The 21,621-nt window shown below is 37.5% G+C and overlaps 1 protein-coding gene across 2 annotated transcripts in view; it reads left to right on the top strand.

The window, feature by feature from the left end:
• The window catches only part of EcR (Ecdysone receptor), a 797,280-nt gene that overhangs the window by 347,650 nt on the left and 428,009 nt on the right, over positions 1-21,621 (top strand). For both annotated transcript variants that reach the window (XM_065234607.1, XM_065234606.1), the window contains 2 exons: positions 545-1,422; positions 13,771-13,943. In XM_065234607.1, the coding sequence (XP_065090679.1) occupies positions 878-1,422; positions 13,771-13,943 (718 nt within the window). In that variant the 5' untranslated portion in view covers positions 545-877. The remainder of the gene's footprint in view (positions 1-544; positions 1,423-13,770; positions 13,944-21,621) is intronic.

Raw genomic sequence — 21,621 nt, 5'->3', positions numbered from 1 at the left:
ATAATGAGAAACACAATAAACTACACCAAGATGATATTGCTCGAAATGAAGCGATTCTGCGGAAAGCTCATTTTCTTTTCTTTGTTTCGAAAATGCAGAACCCTGGTTGTGATGCAGAAGTGAACATAATAGGGTAAATGGCTCTAATGTTGGCCTATGGATCTAAGATTGGACCCATCGCTAAAAATCAGCTATTTATCAATTTTGTCAAGATGAACGCGTTATTGGGACGGTACTAATGGATATTTTTGGTCGCTATTGAAAATTTAGTCGACTGCTGCATTTATGTATGGGCCCAAATTACGGGCATTTAGGCCGACATTACATCCATTTCCCCTATATCAATTATTAGCCAAGTTATTTACAAACTTACAAATAAATTTAATAAGCCCCAGCTGAAAGTTCATTTCATGCCATTTCAATATCTTACAATTTCAGGGTAAACAATATCCAATTCCCACTGTATGCATACACACATATATCCACACCCCATGCCGGATGGTGATTCATTTATACTAATGCAATTATTCGCGTCTCGTTTCAGATAATGGTCGTGCTAATGGGGGATTAACGTAGCCCTTTCCCTGCCAAACCTGCGTTGTTGCGTGGCGTAACTCGGCACAGCTTTCGAACCTAAACATGCTTCAACGGTTCAAAGATCACAGCAAGTTCAAAAAGAAGAGACCAGTGATATTGGACCGGCAGCAACGTCCCATCAGCGTCGACGACAAATGAATCTCCCAATGTAGAAAGCTCCCCCAATCCCTGGAAGAGTTTCCCATTTTCGTTCATTTTCCCTGTTTTCTGTTCCGTAAATTTGTAATTGAAACGGTCACTCTCGAGAACGATCATTCAGAAAGTCTCTCATAACAAGGTCATGTACCGATTGAACATTGTAAGCACAAATCCAACTGGAAGCGTACAGCAGCAGCAGCAGTCACAACAGGCGACGAGTGGTATTAGACCCCATCAGCAGCAGCCTCCGCAGCTGGCCCTGGTTCAGACGGGTGGTGGAACTACGACGACGACCATCATCGGCCTGACGTCGTTGAATGCCCTCAATGCTACCACGATCACTGGACTGGCGGCACCGGCAGCAGCAGGAGGAAGCACTTCGACGGCTACCGGTTCGGCTACCACGCCGGCGACGGCCGTTACCAAGCATCATATCCTGAAGGCAGCCTCCAACAACAACAACATCAGCATCGTCAAGATCGGTGATGAAATCATGCTGAAGGCCGTCAAGGTGGAACCCCTCCCGACGGACACCGGTGGTAGCGGTGGAATCATCGCCGCCTCCGCTACCACCAGCAGTGGAGTTACCGTAACGGCCATACCGGCGTCGGCTCCGATCAACCCACCAGCGGCAGCCGCCACCTCCAACGGCAATGTCATCTACGGTGGAAAGCGACGCCTGGAAAGGTAAGAGAGTCTGAGCACATAATTCAATTTTCATCCACAGCCAGATTACCCCACTTTCCTGGGCGCAGATTGTCTCTGCTGCTTTTATGTTCTACTGCCACCGGCCGTCTGTATACTCGTTCAACTCAATCAGAAGGCCGTCGACGTCCTAAAAATAGAGCGGTTCCAGTCCAGGCCCTGCCAGACTACAGACAGACCGATAGAATCGTGTGGGTGCTCAGAGCGAGCGAGAGAGACAATGAGAGTGCGTCCGTATTTATCGGAGAGCCTACCCCAACCGACGACGGTTCGCTTACGAAAGGTCATGGTCCGACTTTTTGTTTTTTGTTTTTATTATTTTGCACTGGCAGCATAAACACTACACGCTTCCTTCCGCACATCCACCCCCACGTAATTCCCCCAAAAATAAAAAAATAAATCCACCCCAGCAAACGGATCGGCGAAAGCGTGCGTGCGCAAATATTGATTTCTTCTTTTTGCTTGCCCAATTTTGCGAAACTCTCCTGGCGGCACCGAGAACCGAAAAAGGGTCATAAAATATGTACGACCGCCGCCGAGGAACACCCGCGCGCACTTTCAATGTGCATAATAAAAAAAAAGAGCACGGCAAAACAGAACAGAAATTTGCCTTCTCCGCGTCTGAATGGCGTTGCGAACTGCCATGACCTGCCCCACCATCACATCGCCACCCGTCACGGGAATCGGTCGGTGTTGGTACTTATTGTTTGCGCAATTGTCAATACCGAAAGTGCTGGTTGAAATGCGTCTCTCGCATCACAGGGGGATTAAATTCAAATTTGCTCGTTTCGGTCGAGGGCAGCTGGAGATGACGACGGTCTTGTCAATTGGGAGACTTTTGAAAATCAAATGTTTGCTTTTGAAGACATGACGACAACGCTTATAGTCACAGTTACGGGGTTGGTTTGGTCCATAAACTATGCAAACAGAGCAGTTCCAAGCCAAATTACGAATCAGAATATATCGACCTTCTCCGATTTGCATAAAATTTTGCATACTTGTGTGTTATGGGCAATCATTAACATTTTTACATTAATTCGGTTATGTTGGATTTTGTATTTGTTGTCAAAATGGCGTCTTTGTAATTTTTCAATAAATTGTAGCACAAAAACGAGACTTCTTATCCGAAATGACGTCTAAGACACCGTCTAAGATGTTCTTCGTCATTTTTTATATTAAAAAAATCTCTTGAAAAACTTATTCATTTCTGGGATATTAAACGCACGTCTATAGACGATTTTTCTCACATAGGGGAAATGGCCCTAATGTTGGCCTATGGATCTAAGATTGGGCCCATCGCTAAAAATCTGCTATTTATCCAGTGTTGGCAAAATCAGAAATCAATTGATATGTTTGCGCTCTCATGCGCTCGCAATATCACGCGTGATATTGGAACAAAATATCATGCTTGATATTGATTTTACAAGCTCCTTTGATATAGCGAGACTATTCACAACGTGCGAAAATCAAGCTGAGAGTAGACTCGACACAAAAATGATTCCATTGCACATCGTTTTCTTAGAATGAGAAAGCATAAATTTGCTATCTCTTTTTAATCTTTGGCAGACGCGAAGGGACTGCTGCCAGCCGTTATGGAAGTTTCGGTTGCATTCGGGTGTAAAGCAAAAATCATTAAACTCAATCGCACCACAGTTTGGTGAGATTTTCAGTTGGTAAGTTTTGATAGCTTGATATTCCGAGCTGCGATATCACATCTTGCAAAATCAACCGAAGTTGTTTGCTTGTTGATTTTTGTCTGTTAGAAAATCAAGCGTGATCTTGGCGTTCGTGAGATTTGATTTCTTGATATTTTCCCAACACTGTATTTATCAATTTTATTTACATGACCGCGTCATTGGAACGGTACTAATGGATATTTTTGGTTGCTATTGAAAATTTAATCGATTACTGAATTTATGTATGGGCCCAAATTAGGGCCATTTAGGCCGACATTACATTCATTTCCCCTACGTCATTTACCAAATTTGTTCTCAATCGTAGGTTCAACATCTTAAGAATTTTTACGTTATTTCTGGATCGAATTTCTGTGCACAGAATCTTGACAAATTTCCAATGTTTAAATTTGTTCAATTGATTCATAGGTACTCATCTCTGGATATCTTTGCAAATTTGTCAAGGATTTGCTAAGGGCCATTGCACAGTGAGTGGTCCAGAATGCAGATTTAGGTGGAATGATATGTTTTGAGTCTGAAATTGAAACTTCAGACTAAAAGTTTCTTCTACAAAGTTGTTCCTTATAGTTAGGCCCTCATTTTTAAGACAATGAATTCTAGGGTGGTTCTTATTATTATTAAAATCAAAAATCTACCTTTTTTGTTTTGAAGAAATTAAGGTATACATGTTTCGACAAAGTTATAGCTGAGCTAATTTCAAGCAACTTTTTTGTATCCCTTAAGAGTAAAAAAATAGAACTTTTTTGTATCTCTTAAATTTACCGATTTAGAGCTATTTTCTTGAATTGAGTTAGGGTGTCTCTAAAAAGCAGTTGTTTTGCTCTAGTTTGCTTATGTAAAATTTCTCAGCAAAGGTGTCTTGAAATAACTTTTTGGACTTTAGAAGGCGCAAATTTTTGCTGCACTAAGCTTGTCGATATCTTTCGCCGATCGAAAATGTCTTTAGCATTACTTTTACTTTCAGGATTAGCTTCAATAATCTTGTGGTTTTGTCCGATAATCCCTCGAAATGTTCTCGCTAAAAGTCGGAATTTTGTGCAGAACACTTTAGGAATTCTGTCCAGAAAACTCTTGAAAATTAATCTACATTTATCTTTGTATTCTTGAAAATTCTCGCGATATATTGCTTTAATGTCTCTCTATCAAATAATATATGCAATTCGTTCGGAATACTTCTGGAAATGTCGTGGTATGCCATTTAGAATTTAGAAAATTTATACCCCAATTTTTTGTTTAATCTTCCTCCGAATTCAATTGTAATTTTCCTCACAAATGCTTCTCAAAATGCTCTCGCGGAGGATCTCTTAGAATTCGCTTTGAAATTTCTTCAGAATCTCCCGAAACACTACTCAAAGTTTCTTTGGAAATATCCGGAAAATTTCCTGCCAAATCCTCCCAACGTTTTGACAGCTCTTCAAAATTCTTATAAATTCTTTTAGGAATTCTCTTGACACTATCTGCACACTAGCTTAAACTTCTGCAAGGATTATCATAGTACATATATGGGTCATTCCGTGCCAAGTGACCGAGAACAAACACAAAAGTGTAATCCTCTTCCGATTTGGACCAAATTTGGAGGAGATTTTTATTTTGGTCTTACTTTTATGAATCCAAAGTTTTGTGCCGATCGAAGCATCCCTCGTGATTTTCAAGAAAGTATTATTTTCTCTTATCAATATCTTCGGAACAAGTAAAGATATAGTAGTTCTCAGAATTTCGTGAAAATTTGTAGTTTTGTTCCTTATCGAAAAATATTACACCCGTATTTTTTTTTCTCATTAGGGTGACTATTTCCATGTTGGGATGGTCCAAAAAACCGTTTTTTTCTATTTTTTTTAATCATACATATCTTTTGAATGATCAAAATATCAAAAGAAAGGTCAAAACTTTTCAGAAAAAATATAAAAAGTTTTGAAAATTGGTATTTTGTATAGAAGAACTTTGATTGTATTCGTTTTTTTATGGTTTTCATGGTTTTTAGGTAATGCACAATGGTTCCAAAGCCGTATTTAGGAAGACAAAAATGTTTGCGCCTAAACCGTTGATTTTAGGCATATGGTGTCTTCCGGAAAGTTTCTTCACATTTTTTGGCCAATTTTTTTATGTTAGTGAAATTAGGGTGGTCCATAAAATTGGTGAATTGAAAATGTGAACTTTTTTATTATGTGAGATAGATCAGTGCAATGTTCTAGAAAGTTGTAGAACATTCAATTTGCGGCACCTTTGCTCTAAGACATCAAACTTCCATCTCTCATGGTTAATGAGTTATGATTTTTTTAAACAAGCAAGTTAGGGTGGCCCCTGAAAAATTGGTTAACTGGCATTTTTAAATTGTCACTATCTCTAAAAGGAGCAAACCGATTTTCATGTTTTTAATTCCATTTGAAAGATCATTATTTTGTTCATTTACGGTGGGAAAACTAAGACAGCGATTTTTGTGTAAAGCATTTAATTTATGTTTTAAAATATTCATAATTTTATCCAAAAATTGCCATAATTCTTCAAACAAAGGAGATAGTATCTTAATTGCTTCGGCAAAATTGTGCACCATTGAAAGTTCTAAAAGTGTCTAGAACAAAGTTTTTGCGAGAAATCAATGTATGAAAAGATAATTGTGAAAATTGATTTTTAGGTAAGGTTTTTACAGATTATTCCAAAGCATACCACAGTATATTTGAATCTTTGCGTCCATATAAAGCAGTGATAATAGCAAGCTATGGTATCTTTGAAACCGTTAAGCAAAATTGATTCATTACACGTGCGCTACGCAACGGCAAAGCTTTCTTTGATTAGCCACGTGCTCAAAACAAGTACTAGCAAGAGAACACAATACGCAGTCACTTTAGTTCGTCCGTCCGTTCCGTTAGTTCGAACAGATAAAAAAAATATATGTGAATGAATCTTAGAAAGAAAATTGCTGTGGCTCCCGGTGGTGTCTAGAACATTTGTTTTACGAGAAATGAACGTATGAAAAGATATGCATAGAAAACCAATTTTTCAGGGGCCACCCTAACTTGCTTGTTTAAAAACATCATAACTCATGAACCATAAGAGATAGAATTTTAGTGGCTTCAGCAAAGGTGCCGCAAATTGATTATACTGCAACTTTCTAGAACATTGCACTGGTCTATCTCACATAATAAAAACAATCACATTTTCAATTCATTAATTTTATGGACCACCCTAATTTCACTAACATAAAAAAATTGGCCAAAAAATATGAAGAAACTTTTTGGAAGACACCATGTGCCTTAAATCAACGGTTTTAGCGCAAACATTTTTGTCTTCCTAAATACGGCTTTGGGACCATTGTGCAATGGGCGTAACACTTATTTATATTTTTCGTTGAAAATTTAGGCTTTTCTACAAAACATATCAAGATATCAGCAATGTATTTTTCTTCGTTCTTGAGTTACGATTTTTTGAAATTATCATGTTAAAATATAAAAAAAAAACGATTTTTTTAACCAATGGTCACCCTAATGAGAAAAAAAAATACGGTTCTAATATTTTTCAATAAGGAACAAAACTACCAATTGTTACGAAATTCTGAGAACCACTATATCGTTTAGCCATGGATTGACTACATTGCATTGTAAAGTGTTTTAATGAGAAAATTAGCCAATAACTATAAATATGAATTTATTATTTATGTGCAGTGTTGCCAAATATTTTATATTTGCGTTTGAAAAATTTAAATGCAAATTTCTCAGAATGGGTATGTTAAATAAGATTCCTAGATTAACAGCACCTTCATGTTCCCCATCACCATTTCAAAATTATGAGACATTTAATAACATTTCTATTTTTGGACTTCATTAAGAAATTTTGGAAATTCTGGTTTTTTACTTTGTTTTCCAATAGTGGGGGGGGGGGGGGTTTCACCGGTTTTCTGTATTTAAAATAGCATGCCACATTTTTTGTCCATTGAGATAAATAGCTGAAACCAATCATGCCGGTATTCCATTTTTACCATACCCAAGTAACATTGCAGGTTTTATCGAGGTTTGTATGAAACCGGGAAAAATGTGTGGGACAACCGGGAAAAACCGGGAATTTAATGTCTTAAATTCAGTGGCCACCCTGTAATTCGCACGAGAATTTGTTTGATTATACCCCAAAATTTTACTAGAAATTCGGCTGGAATATGCCTCGGAATTCTCTTGTAAATGTATTCTCCAAAAAATTTCTTGGATTTCATCTCCGAATTCTTCTCAAAATGTCCTTAAGAGTATCTCTTGGTATTATCTTGCAATTTTCTTGACACTCTTCTTAGTATTCCCTTTCAAATGTCCTATGATTCTCTTGGAGCACTACTCACAGTTTCTTTGGAAATATGCTCAAAATTTCTCAAACCCTCCTGGAAACTCCTTGAAATTTCCTCAAAATTCCAATAAATTCTCTTAGGAATTTTCTTGAAACTATCTTCAAACAAGCATGAAATACTGCAAAGAATTTGTTGAGGTATTTTAAGAAATAGATCTCCATGGAATTATCATCCATATTTCATTGAAGATTACTTCAAAATTTTCTCTTTGATTGATTGATTGATAGATTGCTCAATATTTAAGTAATTTTCAGCCATAGGTTATCATTAGGCGTAGCTTCAGGATTGTAATGATGTAGTCAAGTTTTTCTTAGGGTTAATTTACTTTAGAGGAAAGGGGTTCTAAATTCCATCAGAATGCTTCCTAAAAATCTTTTTGATTTGCTTTGGAGTTCCCTGGAATTAGAATAATAATCCCGATAATAGTCTCTTCAGAACTAATTGTATACTCATCTACCCAAGAAACAATTATGATTTTATGAAGATTCTGTGGATCATAGTTTAGACTTGAAGAGTGCTTTAAAATCTCGATCAAATTTGCAATGATGTTTGGGCTTTATTTCTCTTTACAATTTTCATGAGGTACTTTTCAAAAATACTTTCAATTTCTCGTTGAATTCCATTGAAATTCTCCCTGAGTTCCTTTACAATTACCCCTATATTTCCTCTACGACTATCCTCAACTAACTCATTTGGCATTCTCATCATAATTCTCTAGCAACAGTCAATGCCCAGACAACCAGAATGCACGTATATTCAAAGTTGTTTTCGTGATATGCAAACATATATACAAACAAACAAATCGTATAGAATGAAAAGAAATGGCTTTTACGTACAAAAGTGGAGGCCACATACGTGCAAATTTTAATTTAATTTTAAACGAGTTGATTTAACATCATATACGATTTAATCTGTAATAACAAATTCACTTTGAAAAGTCTTACGATGTAATCCGATTTGATTCGTGATACAGTACGACGGAAAAATGATTCATCGCATAAGGTCGGAAATTTGCATTCTATACGATTTAACTTAAACATAATGCGATGCATACCAATCTTATATGCGATTTTGACTCAAACTGTAGCAATTTACGATACTGTCTGCACATTGTTATACGACTTCTGGTTGTCTGGGTGTTTCATAGTGTCACAGCGACTCACGAAGAGCTGAATCCGATCAGTAGCGGTGCGGCTTCTTCCTCCTTCTTCGGTGAATGGACGCCTTTCTTTGTCTACTGGAGAACAATGTTCAACGCCACGCGCCAAAAACTTTGCTGCTGCTGATGATGACGACCAACCGGCCACCATCACAAACGGTGATTGAATAAGCACCGGATGGAATATGAATCTGTGTTAGGGAAAGCGCTTTTTGCAGACAGTCGGTGATAATTTTGATCACCATTGCAACAGTTGGACCTAGGATTTTTGATCTTATATCCGTCCTACTAAGGACAACCCTCACTTTACCTCTCTTTTTGGAACCGGTTTGAACAAAAAGTGGAATATTTCTGTCGAAGACGGCTTCTAAATTTATTCACCTTTCCATACTTTGATACTATGATGATGATGATGATAATGATGATTTTTATTGTTGAAATGGATTTGATAAAGAGTCACAAATTTTTGAGATATTGTTTAAAATCTAATACTGCTTCTTGATTTTAAATTCGTCTTACGAGTTTCAATTCCGTCCTAACGCATTGAAACGCCATTCGATTCTCTTCGTCCTACGGATAAACGTAGAAAAAGGGGATTCGTTAGGAGCGCTTCTATTGTTTTGAGAACAATGAGCGTAAATATTCATACAATGCGCTCTAATAGGATTTATGTTGTAGCTAATGAACTTACGCATCGGAACAAACCTATTATTAATTGGTGCACGGTGAAATCATAGATATTATTGAACGTTTCAGCTCGATAGAACTGAAAAAGGGCGATTACACTTATTTGACTTAGTACTTATTTTAGCAGATTCGTAGAAAAATTTCCAACCGATTGACTTATTTCGAATTAAAATCCATCCGCTATTGACAGAGTTGTAAGTGGTCAAAGCCCAACCAGGTTTCGTAGCGCGGCCGTTGTTGGTTTTTTGAAATTTCACCCCCAATATGTTGCCGAAAGAGGTGATCCTGCGTCAAAAAGATTAACGACCTTGCTAAATTTCCAAGCTTCATGGAATTCGGTGAGAATTTCTAAGGAACTCATTCCAAAGTTCTGGGAGAAACTATGACGAGGTAGCTTTCGAGGGAGTTCTGAGAAACTCAAAAATCCATGTGATTTCTGAGGAGGATACAGATCTAAGTAAAATTCCAAAGAATTTTAATAAAAATACACTACAAAATTTGTAGGTTAATCGCTCAGGAATTCTGAGAAAATATGGAAGTGAATTCTGAGGATAATTTTATGACAATGCTGAGGAGAACTCCAAGGTGATTCAAAGGAGAAATCCAAGGAAAGTCTGAGGATAATTTCAAGAAGATTCTGGGAGAACAGGAATCCGGAGTATAATTCCCTGGGTATTTTGGTAGAATGTATTACAATTAAATCTGAGAATAATTCAAAGGAATTCGGTCTAGAATTCCAAGGGAGTCCTGAGTTGAATGCTTATCAAATTCTAAGGAGAAATCTATGGAATTTGGAGAAGAACTGCAAGAGAATTCTTAGAAGAATTTTAAAGTTGTGAGTAGAATTCCAAGGGAAGGAGCTGAATTCAAAGGAAAATCGGAGATAAATTTAATGAAAATTCTGAGATTAATTTCAAAGGATTTCATAGGAATATTCAAAAGAAAATCCTGAGGAAAATTAAAATACAAATATAATTTTGAATAATATATTTTGGTGAATTCTTTTTAGTCTTGAAGGCAGGGGTTGAAACAGTTGACACTCATGCTCTTACGTCGTCTATCTCACACAACACAAACGGTAGAATAACATTCGAGCAAAAAGAAAATTATCAAATAAATATCATATGGCATGTGTGATTTCGTTCTAATTCCTCAATTTGGTGTAAATTAAATCATATCTGATCAGAAATGTTATTACTAGGACATCGCTGCTTGCTATTTTCAGAATTCACACAAGCACAACATCAGCAGCTCTTATTATGAGAAAAACTAAAATACATACATTAGTGACGGTCTTCGGCGACAGTGTCGTATGACAGAGCCTGTCATATGACATTTTAGTTTGGTACTGTACTATGATAGCTTGTTTTGCAAGTGTCGGAGGCAAAGGCAGTCGATTATCACAGAAAATTTGTCGACCGCTTACAAGGCTGCTTGAAGGTGAGTTCCATAGGAATTCGTAGCAGCATTTGAAACAATATTTTTTTTGGGATTTCCTAGTAGAACCAAACAAATATTCTTAAGATAATTCCATGAGAATTTCGGGCAAGCCGAGTAATGCTAGAAATCAAATTGATATCAAAATTTGCTGTTGTGATGAAACTTATTTTGAATACGCCAGTCAAGCTCAATTAAAAGCTTCATTAACACTATTGAATGAAACGAAAAACTAATCATGCTTTCAATCAAATCAATTTGACTACTGGAGTGTTCACTCGGCTGTCGACAAAAGCAGGTCACTCTCGATGTGTGCCAAGCGGTCGTCTGTTTTCTCGGCAGCAACAATTGTGTGGTCCTTCTCATTGTTCATCATCAGCAGTTCAAAGTCGTCGACTTTGGAAAGCAACAGTTTCGTGATGAATGTGTGAGTGCCGACCACGTTTTGCGTCCATTGCTGCAATGGAAGCGCTCTGACCCCCGTTGGCAATACTGCCATACAATGAAACCACTGGAAGCGGCTCCCGTTCTGATGGAGGAGGCTTTTTAGATAAAGTGTTTATTGTGTTATACCTTTTGACTATAGTTTTAAGATTTTTGTATAGCGACCAAGAATCCTCGGCTCGGTAAAGTAAATTCGATTGAGCCTTATTAAATAAATCAATAAACAACTTAAATTGCTTATTTCACATTCATAATATTTAACTGAATACGGATCTGGTGTAAATGGTTAGCATCCATGCTTCTCACACTGAAAGACTTGAGATCAAATCTCACCTCGGACAAGTCACGAATGACCTAAAATGTGTTAAACAAAACAAAAATTAAATTAAATTTTCAACAAAGCGTTAACAATAGAACTTAAATTTAATAATTAATTTTCATTACGATAGGAACAGCAAACTTTAATATCGATTTGGCTTCATTTTGTTAACAGACTTTGCTCGGGTAGCTCCAAGAAAATTTTCAAAAGAATTCTTCGGAGAATTTCTAGGAATAACTGCAATAATTCGACTGTGAGCGTTCATAAGGGCTTAATTGCAATGATCGATTATCTTCATCGATTTTCACTGTAATAGGTTGTATTTGCTATCAAAAGCAACAGCAAACGCACCGAAAAATTGTTAATCAAAACAAGTTATTAACAAAAGAGAAAATCGATGAAGAGAATCGATCCTTGCAATTACGCCCTTATGAACGATCACTGTTGAATTATTAATAATTTCAAAAGCATAGCAGAGCGAATGCAAATAGTGTTCTACAGAAAGGAAGACAATTATAAGATAATATCAGAGATAGATCTAAGATGAACTCTGAGGATATTCTGATATGATACTGAAGAAATTCTGTAAAGAATTCCAATGATAACTAATTCAAGCTAATTCAAACAAATAGGGGAAATGGCTCTAATGTTGGCCTATGGATCTAAGATTGGGCCCATTGCTAAACATCTGCTATTTATCAATTTTATCTAGATGAACGCGTCATTGGGACGGTCCTAATGGATATTTTTGGTCGCTATTGAAAATTTATTCGATTCCTGAATTTATGTATAGGCCCAAATTAGGGGCATTTAGGCCGACAGTACTTCCATTTACTCTATTTTTTTTTACGAAATCCTGAAAGCAAAAAAAAAATTAAAATCTGGGATTTAAAAAAACCAAGGGTTAGATTTTTGTTTAAGATTTCATGTATGATTCGGGGAGTTTAATTTTGAATTCAATATTCAGGACGTGGATAAATTTTTAAGATTCTGAAACTTGAGAAGTTTTCAAGATTCATAAATTAAATATATTTTTTTGAAATGCCAGACTTTGAAATGTTTTTTGTAAAGATTGTGAATATGAAATAAATTAAATGTCTGAGACTTCCTTTTTCGATTCTGGCACTTAAAAAGATTATCTAGATCTTAAACTTAGGCTTGAAATTCAAAACTTTGAATTTCTTTAAGATTTTCGGCTTAGCCAAATTAAACAAATGATAAACTTCAACTAATGGTTTCGATTGAAAAGCGTTTCTCTTAAAACGGATTGCCATGTCTTAGAAAAGTTTGTGGCAATTTAGTTGTTGTTTTGCTTAAAAGACCACAATGTTTAACGCATTTAAAACACAGCGTTCATATAAACCTGGAAATGTTCGTAAAAGTTCTGGAAAATACTGGAAAATCCAGGGAATTGTATTCATCAAAATGTGTAGACACCCTGATAAGTTTGGTCATAATTAATTCAAAAGAATTGTTCAATTTCACTTACTTCCGCTGCAGCACATATTTTATAACAAAATATATATATTTTTTAAATCCCATTCCCATTGTAACGAATCATATTGGCTCAAATTTCCACCGGTGCCGCGTCACATCCGGTCGTCGTTTAGCATCATCGGTGCTACCCAGACCCATCACACACACCGCAGATCGCAGAACAGAGAGTGCGAAATATGTAAAATGTGTCGCCATCATCGTCGGTGTCGTGGGCCGGGGCAGCTCTCCGACCACCAACATTTGTGTTCTTCGCCTCATTTCCCCGGTGACCAAGTAGTCTTCATTTTGGACCGAACTTTCTCGGCATCGTCGTCGTCGTCGGTCGCCGTCTGGGTCTGGGTCCTGTATCTATTCCAAATATGCACTGCACATGACTATGCTATGTAGGTATTGTGCCGCTCTGTTTGGATGAAGCTTGTGGGTGTTGTGTAGAGTCCTAGGCCATGGTTTGTTGATGCTGCTCGATGTTACCGAGATGTTTATGTACATGCTGGGGGTGGCATGGGATGGAAACATTGTGCAGCCATGTAGACACAATTTTCGATTCGAAACATGAGGGGGGATACGAGCTTGGAGGGTAGGTTATCATCAGACAGATGGTGGTGAATATTTTATAAGGGTTCTTCTTTTCGGAATGTTGCCACATATAAGACCATTGTTTGCAGAAATGAGTCGTGACAAAATGGATTTCAATGCTGCATTTGAATAAAAACAAAATCAAAATCTAATTCGATTTCACTTTCTTCCTCTTTCTTCCCTCACTCAGCAACGAGGAATGGATTTCGTCTCCTAGTCCGGGCAGCGTGCCAGGTTCGGCACCGCCGCTGAGTCCTTCGCCTGGTTCGCAGAGCCACACCTACACGACCACCATGTCCAATGGCTACTCGTCTCCGATGTCCACCGGCAGCTACGATCCGTACAGTCCGAATGGAAAAATGGGTAAGTACTCTTATGCTGATGGTTAAGATCGTTGCCCTAGCGGAGACTAGCGTAAGCTGTGATGATCGGTTTTCAGCGCGAGAGATAGGTGGCACTAGCGATCGCTTTTGCGATCGTGCTCCACCAACACTGCCCAATTACGATTGCAAGCCTGTGTGCGATCTTTCATGAGTGAATTCGTTTTGTTTCATAGCTTCACGTTTGATCGAGTTCTGCCTCGGCGCGACAGTGGCGATCGCGTGCTGAGTTGGCCCGGTAAGAACCAGTGAAACATGAAATGTCGATTAGTTGTAGGTACACAACCATCATCTGACACGCTGACGGTGTACGTACTTGCGGACTGAATCTTGGTAAAAGAAAAGTGAAGGGCTTTCCGCTGGCTGGCAGCTTTGTTGGACCATTGCTGTGTTGCAGGTCAATTCAGCAGCATGACGGCGGCGGTGGCGGCGTTGGCTACTTTCAAGATCAATGCTGGGTAGTGCTCTCGTTCGCCTGGTAGTTCGGTTTTGTTGGGCCGTATGATTGAATGGGTTTTCGTGAGTTTGACCCTCCCCCCACCCCCACCAGTGTCATGCTTTTTCCCATACTTATAAGGGAAGTAAAGCCGTTGGTCCCCGGTTCATGAGTTGATGGATCGATAGGTAGGGTCCAGGTGTGGGAGCTGCCTCCCTGGCGTCAGTAGCATTGGTGCTAAGTACGGGCAACAAGATCGACGGAAAACAAATCAAGAGAAAAAAAACATGTTCTCAAGAGTGGACGTCTTATTTGAACTGCCCCTTACCTCGCGCTCGCAGTCGAGAGCGTGGTGACCATTTTTGGGATCAGCTTGATTGGTCGACGGTGGGTAATTTGACTGTGGTTTTTGGTAGTTTACTGCTAGGTCAACTTATAATGACGCTAATTATACACAGTTTTGTTTTCGATTGTTTTATGTCCTTGATCGTAATATTGAGAGTAGGTACTGATTGTATATAGTCTCTCTCTTACGTATGTACTAAACCTTTAGATAGATAGGAAGTTTCTACCGCCATTTCTGGATTTTATGGGCCATAGAAAATTTAAGAAATTGTCACAACAGGGTGTTCACCAAAACCAAAAGATTGAAAATAGGGTTCAGATCTAATTTCGGTCATACTAAGCACAACCCGCATTTTACCTATCTCTTATGATCGGGTTTGTACAAATATTGGAATGTTTCTATCACAGCTGACTTCTAAATTGATTTACCATTCCATACGTACCCTTTGATTTGAAAAAAAGTAATAAATTGATGCGTTCGGCTGAAAGTCTTCTTAATAAAGATAACTACTAACTAACAAATTGTTGAGATATTGATGAAAATCTGATCTGATGATAATCTGCTATTGTAATGACAATCTCAATTCCAAAACTGTGGCTAACATTCAAAATGGTGGGTTCAATATGGTGGATTAGCGGCGCCGGTGGTTTAGTGGTGAGCGTAATTACCTCTCACCCTAGCAGGCCTGGGCTCAATTTCAGTCGGCGCCGCTGGGATGTTCTGAGGCATATAACATCTTTGATCACATCTTCCTTAGAAAGGGTAGTAAAGCCGTTGGTTCATGAGTTGATGGGTCGATAGGTAGGGTCCAGGTGTGGGATCTGCCTCCCTAGCGTCGGTAGCATTGGTGCTCAGCACGGAAAACAAGATCGGCGGAAAACAAATCAAAGCCGGCGCCGGTGGTGTTGTGGTAAGCGTGACTGCTTTCTCACCCCAATGGGTCTGGGTTCAATCCCAGCCGAGGTCGGTGGGATTTTTCTGAGGCATAAAAATCTCTGGTCACGCCTTCTATCGGAAGGGAAGTAAAGCCGTTGGTCCCGGCCCATGTGTGTTTGAATGGGTGCGATATCCTACGCAGGTGTGGAAGCTGCCTTCCTGCACAGAGACCGACGTTAACTAAACGATTGAATTGGACAACAAATCAAGGAAAAAACTACAAGGGACAGCCCTATGGAGTTGTACGCAATGGTGTTAACTGCAGCAGGAGCTTGTGTTTTGTGTAGGAATAGGAATTTGAGCGGAGTTCTCTCTGTTTATACTCTTTAGTATGACGTGCTTGGTGTAGATGGCCCACAGCGACTGACGAAGAGCTACTTATTCCGATCAATAGCAGTGCGGCTACTTCCTTTTTCTGTGTATGCCCATGTGGGCTGCAGCTAGCCACTTGCGGGGAGCTTTTCGTTGTGTACTGTAGAACACTAAAACTCACCACACGGTGGTTGAACCGTTTGGTGAGACCGGATGGAATTCAACGTTTTTTTAAATTATCATAGCAACAATTGCACATTCGTGCATTTTTCAATAGTGACTTTTTTAAAAAATGATAAAGTTCTAAATTCAGCAGATGCGTAGAAATATTTCTGATCGATTGGTGATAAAATTATTACAATTGGTCCAATGGAAGCTGAGTTATTAACGTTCAAAATCATTCATAATTTTGTTACATGTTCCATTTTCGGTTTTCACAAAGTGTACCCCCATATAGAAATCACAGATGTAGTCCTACGTCAAAAAGAGATAGTGGATCATTTTCAAGATGTGGTTTTATTGATTAAATAATCAATGCAATTTTGTTGTATAGTGATGATAATCTTTAATTTCAAAATGGTGGCTGATATTCAAAATGGTGGATTTCAAGATAATGGGTCAATTCTAAAATGGTGGATTCAACATCGCGGTTTGATGATAAAATGTTCGATCTTTTTGAAAGAAATGTTATTGAAATTTCAAAAACAATTTCAATTCAAAGATGGTGGCTGATCTTCAAAATGGTGGATGATTTTCAAGATGGAGAATTTAGGATGGTGGGTCTTTGATAAAAAGGTCAATGCAATTTTGTTGTATTGTGATAAGAATCTGCTATTGCAATGAGAGTTTCGATTCCAAATCAAAGGTGGTGTATGATGATCGCGGATTATTGGTAGCCTCTAAAATAACTAACTTAATTTAATTATATCTAAAACAACCCAGGTTTTTAAAAGTACCTCAACCAAATGGGCTGAAGTTCACTCAAAATACCCTCAAACAATTCTGGAACAACTCGTTAGAATCGAGATACAAGATAAAAAAAAATCATGCAAAATACCTATCAAGTTTAGTTTTAGGTAAAATGAAATGTAGTTGCAGATGTTAATTTCAAATAACAGACTAGAGTGGTAATGATGTGTTTGAAACAGTTCTATCGATTTTTACCGCACTCAAGTTGTTATCTGAAGGAAGGCATTCAGTCGTAGGTTTGGAAATTGCAGCTATTGTTGTTTAATAAATCGAAGAAGTGAGTCACTTCAAACTGATCTACTATCGCCTTAAGTCGTAGGCAGCGTTGCCAGTATTCCAGATTTATCTGGATTTTCCAGATTTTCAGTCGTCTTGCCACAGACAGATCACGTATATTTTCAGATTGTTTTTAATACATTCCAGATTTTCCCAGATTTGTAAAATATGTTGCTTTAAAAATATCACTGATGGATCCTCTAATAAAAAATCTAAACTTATTACTTTAATTATTAAAGGCCATAAACGTTGGACGCTATTGCAACATCGTACATGGAATTGTTGCAGAGAAGTGCAGAATCATGAAAATTGTAATATTTTCTAGCGATTATTGGCTGAAAAAAATCTTCAAACTTTTAAAAATATCGGACCTGGATTTTTGTTTAGATTTTGGCTGTATATATTTTTTTGGAATCCTGAATTTATAAAAATCAAAATGTCAATATGGAGAAATTTTCTTAATTTTTTAATTTAAAGAAATCGAAAACTGTTGGATTTGGAAGATTGGCAAGGTTTTTGAAGCTAGACAACAACTAGGACTTTGAAGTATGTTCGTGAGATTTTTGACGATAATTCATACGATTTATAAGTAGAATTTTTAAGGCATCTGATAATTTTTAGCATTTTTTTTAAGTACTTGAGAATATTGAGTTTCCATAGCAGTCTGAATTACTTTAGAATTCTGAATTGCTCAAACATTTAGAATTTTACGGTAGTTCTTAAAATAGTTTAATCTGAAGTGTGAGGCGAATTTCTTGAAAGGAGAATTACAAGTTAATTCTGAGTAGAGTTCCATTCATCTTTGTGGACTTCGTGGTCGTGCGGCGTCACCCGTCGTTCAGGCGCATTGTGAGTAGAGGTGGGCAAAGAAGCTCATCTGGCTGAGTGGATCAGACCCGTCCAGCTCACTAAAGGGAGTCGATTGTTTCAAACAGCTCTTTAGCTCACCATGAAATTATAGAAATTTTGACACAAATGTCACACGCGATGATATGATCGACATAGTATTACACGATATTACGCCTTTTCTCAAGCTATGCATTCCAGTCTACATTCAGATTTTATTTCTGATGTTAATTCTTCCGCAGATTTGCTCTCACTATTCTCGGCTTCAGCTCCAGAGATCATCAGCTCAGATCTAGAGATGGGCTCTCGAGCTGTTTTATAGACCCGACTCACTAAAGTTCTAGAGAAGTACTAGTTGTCTCTCTCATTCAAACGCACATCCTGCTCCGCTCCGCTAATGCACGCTCAGATCTGAATACACCATTAGACTTATGATATCAGTGAGCTGATGAGCTGCGGTTCCTAAAAAAATGAACCGCGGGTCATCAGCTCACTTTAGTGAATCGGGTCTTTAGAACAGCTCGGGAGCGGATCGCCCACCTCTAATTGTGAGTGCCAGGAAGTGATGGTTCGATTCTCGGTGTAACTTTTCGCAACCTGAAAATTCCTCTACTGGTGTGGTGTGTTGTCCGTTGTCTAGTTTGAGTATGCCGTCTGTGCAACCTCTGGGTCAAGACGGTGTCAATTGTCTTTTAAAAACTCTGATGACAATCACATGGAGATTTTGGGAGACGAACCAGCCCAGGGCTGAAAGTCTCCTTAATAAAGATATAAAAAAAAACATGGAGATTTTGGGAAAAATCGAACTTGGAAGAGAAATCATAGAAAATTCTTAAGATGAAACTTATGGAGTATGCTGATACGAATCGTGAGAATAATTTGGTTGGAATTCTGTTCAATGTTTCTATGGAGATTAATTTTTATTAAATGTTAAGAAATTTAAACGGAATTATTCGAAAAGAACATCTGGCAATTTCTTGGAAATTTTCAAGGCCATTTTGGCAAAATACTTTAGTACTTAGGAAAGACTACAGAGCACTGTGTGATGATTGGATGATTTTAGCAATGCTAGCAAGTTATTTGCTTTATATAATTTATTTAAACATGTGATTCATAAACATTCTGTTACTTTGAATAAATTCCAGATGATCATACTGACCAATTTTTACAATCACATAATTTTGATTTCAATAGCAATTAGTTAAAAACAGGAATTTATGGCGCATTCCAGATTTTATATTTTAACTGGTCCAGATTTTTCTGAAAATGACGGTATATGACGACCATCTATATAGATTATAAAGATTGAGAGATTTCGATGCCAATACCAATGCATGAATTTGTATATTGTGTGACAAGCTCCATGATACTCTATGCACAATAATACTCTATTCTTACCCGAAAGATTCCATCGACCGGACCGGGAATCGAACCCGCCGCCTCCGGCTTGGTAATACCGTACCTTTACTGACTAGGCTATGAGGGTCTAGGCTCAGTCTAATTATAAAATTTTCGATTTCAAGACAGAAATATCGTAGCTTTTGGACTGAGACATTTCAACAACACGTGAGACTTGGAAAAATCTTAAAGTTTATGAGCCTTAAAAAAAATTGCACCAACACAGACTAGTCTTTTTTAGACATGAAAAAAAAAACGCAAAATGACGAACTTAATGAAATTATCAGAATCTTGTGCTTGAAATGTTTCACTGGTACTTTGATACATTTTTGAGATCTCGAGTATACACATATTTTCAGAATTCTTGGACTTACAACACACAGCAAAAGGTTTCAAATTTGGGACCATTGGGACGTTGATGTATTTGTTGGCCTTAGTTGAAACGAGAGCGGGACATTTTGCCGAAAGGGTCATTTCACCGAAGAACAAGCCATTTTCTACGGTTTTGAATTTTTCTCAAAGCTCAGTAAATTTTGAAATCAGTCTCGAAAAAAAGATTAAGAAGCTTCGATGTTTCCAACCTGGCAAGCTATTCAAATGTAATGCTTCCTTCTTTTGAACATGAGCACAGTTCTTTTTCGAGATGTACTCATTTCAGAAATATTTCAATAATCATATATTTTTTTTATTTTTAAGAATGCTTCCCCGCATAAACGCGTACCCTTACTTGAGCTTACCAAAAATGGTTTAAAAATGTTCATAGTCCCTACTAAACTTTAACTGAAAGGTTATGGAACTTTACATAAACGTTTGTGTGATTAAGTTTTAACCTTATGTATTATGTTTTTTTGAAAGTGAACCTTACAAATCTAGACCAACAATTGAAATAGGCGGAACAACCAAACGTAAACAATGGCTTTCAACGCAAATTCCTCGAGAATCAAACCACTCCCACGCCAGGGCTGGTAGCGAGTCACTTTTTAGTGACTTAGTCACTTTTTTCAAGCCAGTCTCTAAAAAGTCACTAAAGTCACTATTTCTTGTAATCAGTCACAATTTTCAACTTTTTTAGCATGCATTTAATTCTAGATTGATCATTCTTTGCTTTAGGCTTTTAATCGTCTCTCTCTATCTACAGGGTGTCTTTTCATTTTTCTAAATAAAATTATCTGACTTTTCCAGGTTTTTCCAGTATTTAACGGATAAATTCCAGTTTTATAATAAAGCTAAATTTTTAAATGCGTTCAAAAAATTCTTTTCTTTTATCGATCAAAAACAACAGCAATTTGCCAAAACGTTTTTAAGACATGTCAGTCAGTTTTAAAGAAACAGCTTTACAATCAAATCCATTGAATGTTGAAGTTTATCACTTACTTAATTTCTCACTTAATAAAGTTATTAAAAACTTACCCAATTTGAGTAATTCCAAGATCTAAAATTATTCAATATCTTGAAGTTTCGTATTCCATGTACAAGTTCAAGATATTGAAAATTTTCAAATGATTTATTTCAAGTTCGTAGGAACTTTGGCGAAGTAATGAGTAATGAAAAGAAATGATGAGAATTTCAGTTAAGCTCCATAAACAAACTGCGGGAACATAAGGGAAGTTAATACGCTGAAAATATGGGGATTTTGTAGCATCCGAAAATTTTCGGGAACTTCCTAGAATTTCAGAGAACTTCACAGGTGTCAAGGGAACTTGAGAAATATAGAAAACATGAGGGGTATTGTGCAATTTTTTAAGAAGTTATAAGTACCTCAGAAAAGCTAGATCTAGAGTTTTTTTTTTTGGGAATTTCAGACCTCAAGAGCAGTTTCCGTAGCTTTACTCCAGACTTTTAGAGCAGTTTAAATATCTATAATCGTAAATTTAGAAAAATTTCAGTTCCATGATGTGCTGAAAAAAAAAACCGATAACCCTTAAGATGTTCCGATAATTTCAGGGAAACCTTCAGAGAATTTATGAAAACTTCAGAAATATTTCAGAAACTTCACAGAAGTCCAGAGAATTTCAGGGAAATTTAAAGGTTTTTACGGGAATTCCATATATTCCGAGCAGCAAAACCGAGATCTTCAATAGACTTGAAAGTCTTAGGGAAGCTTCGAGAACATCAAGACCGATTATAGAATCAAAGGGCAGT

The sequence above is a fragment of the Ochlerotatus camptorhynchus genome, unplaced genomic scaffold (genome assembly GCF_037179485.1).
Source record: "Ochlerotatus camptorhynchus isolate MF236.1 unplaced genomic scaffold, CSIRO-AGI_Acam_v1.1 ptg000434l, whole genome shotgun sequence".
Lineage (NCBI taxonomy): Eukaryota > Metazoa > Arthropoda > Insecta > Diptera > Culicidae > Ochlerotatus > Ochlerotatus camptorhynchus.
This window is presented reverse-complemented; position numbering and strand designations above follow the sequence as displayed.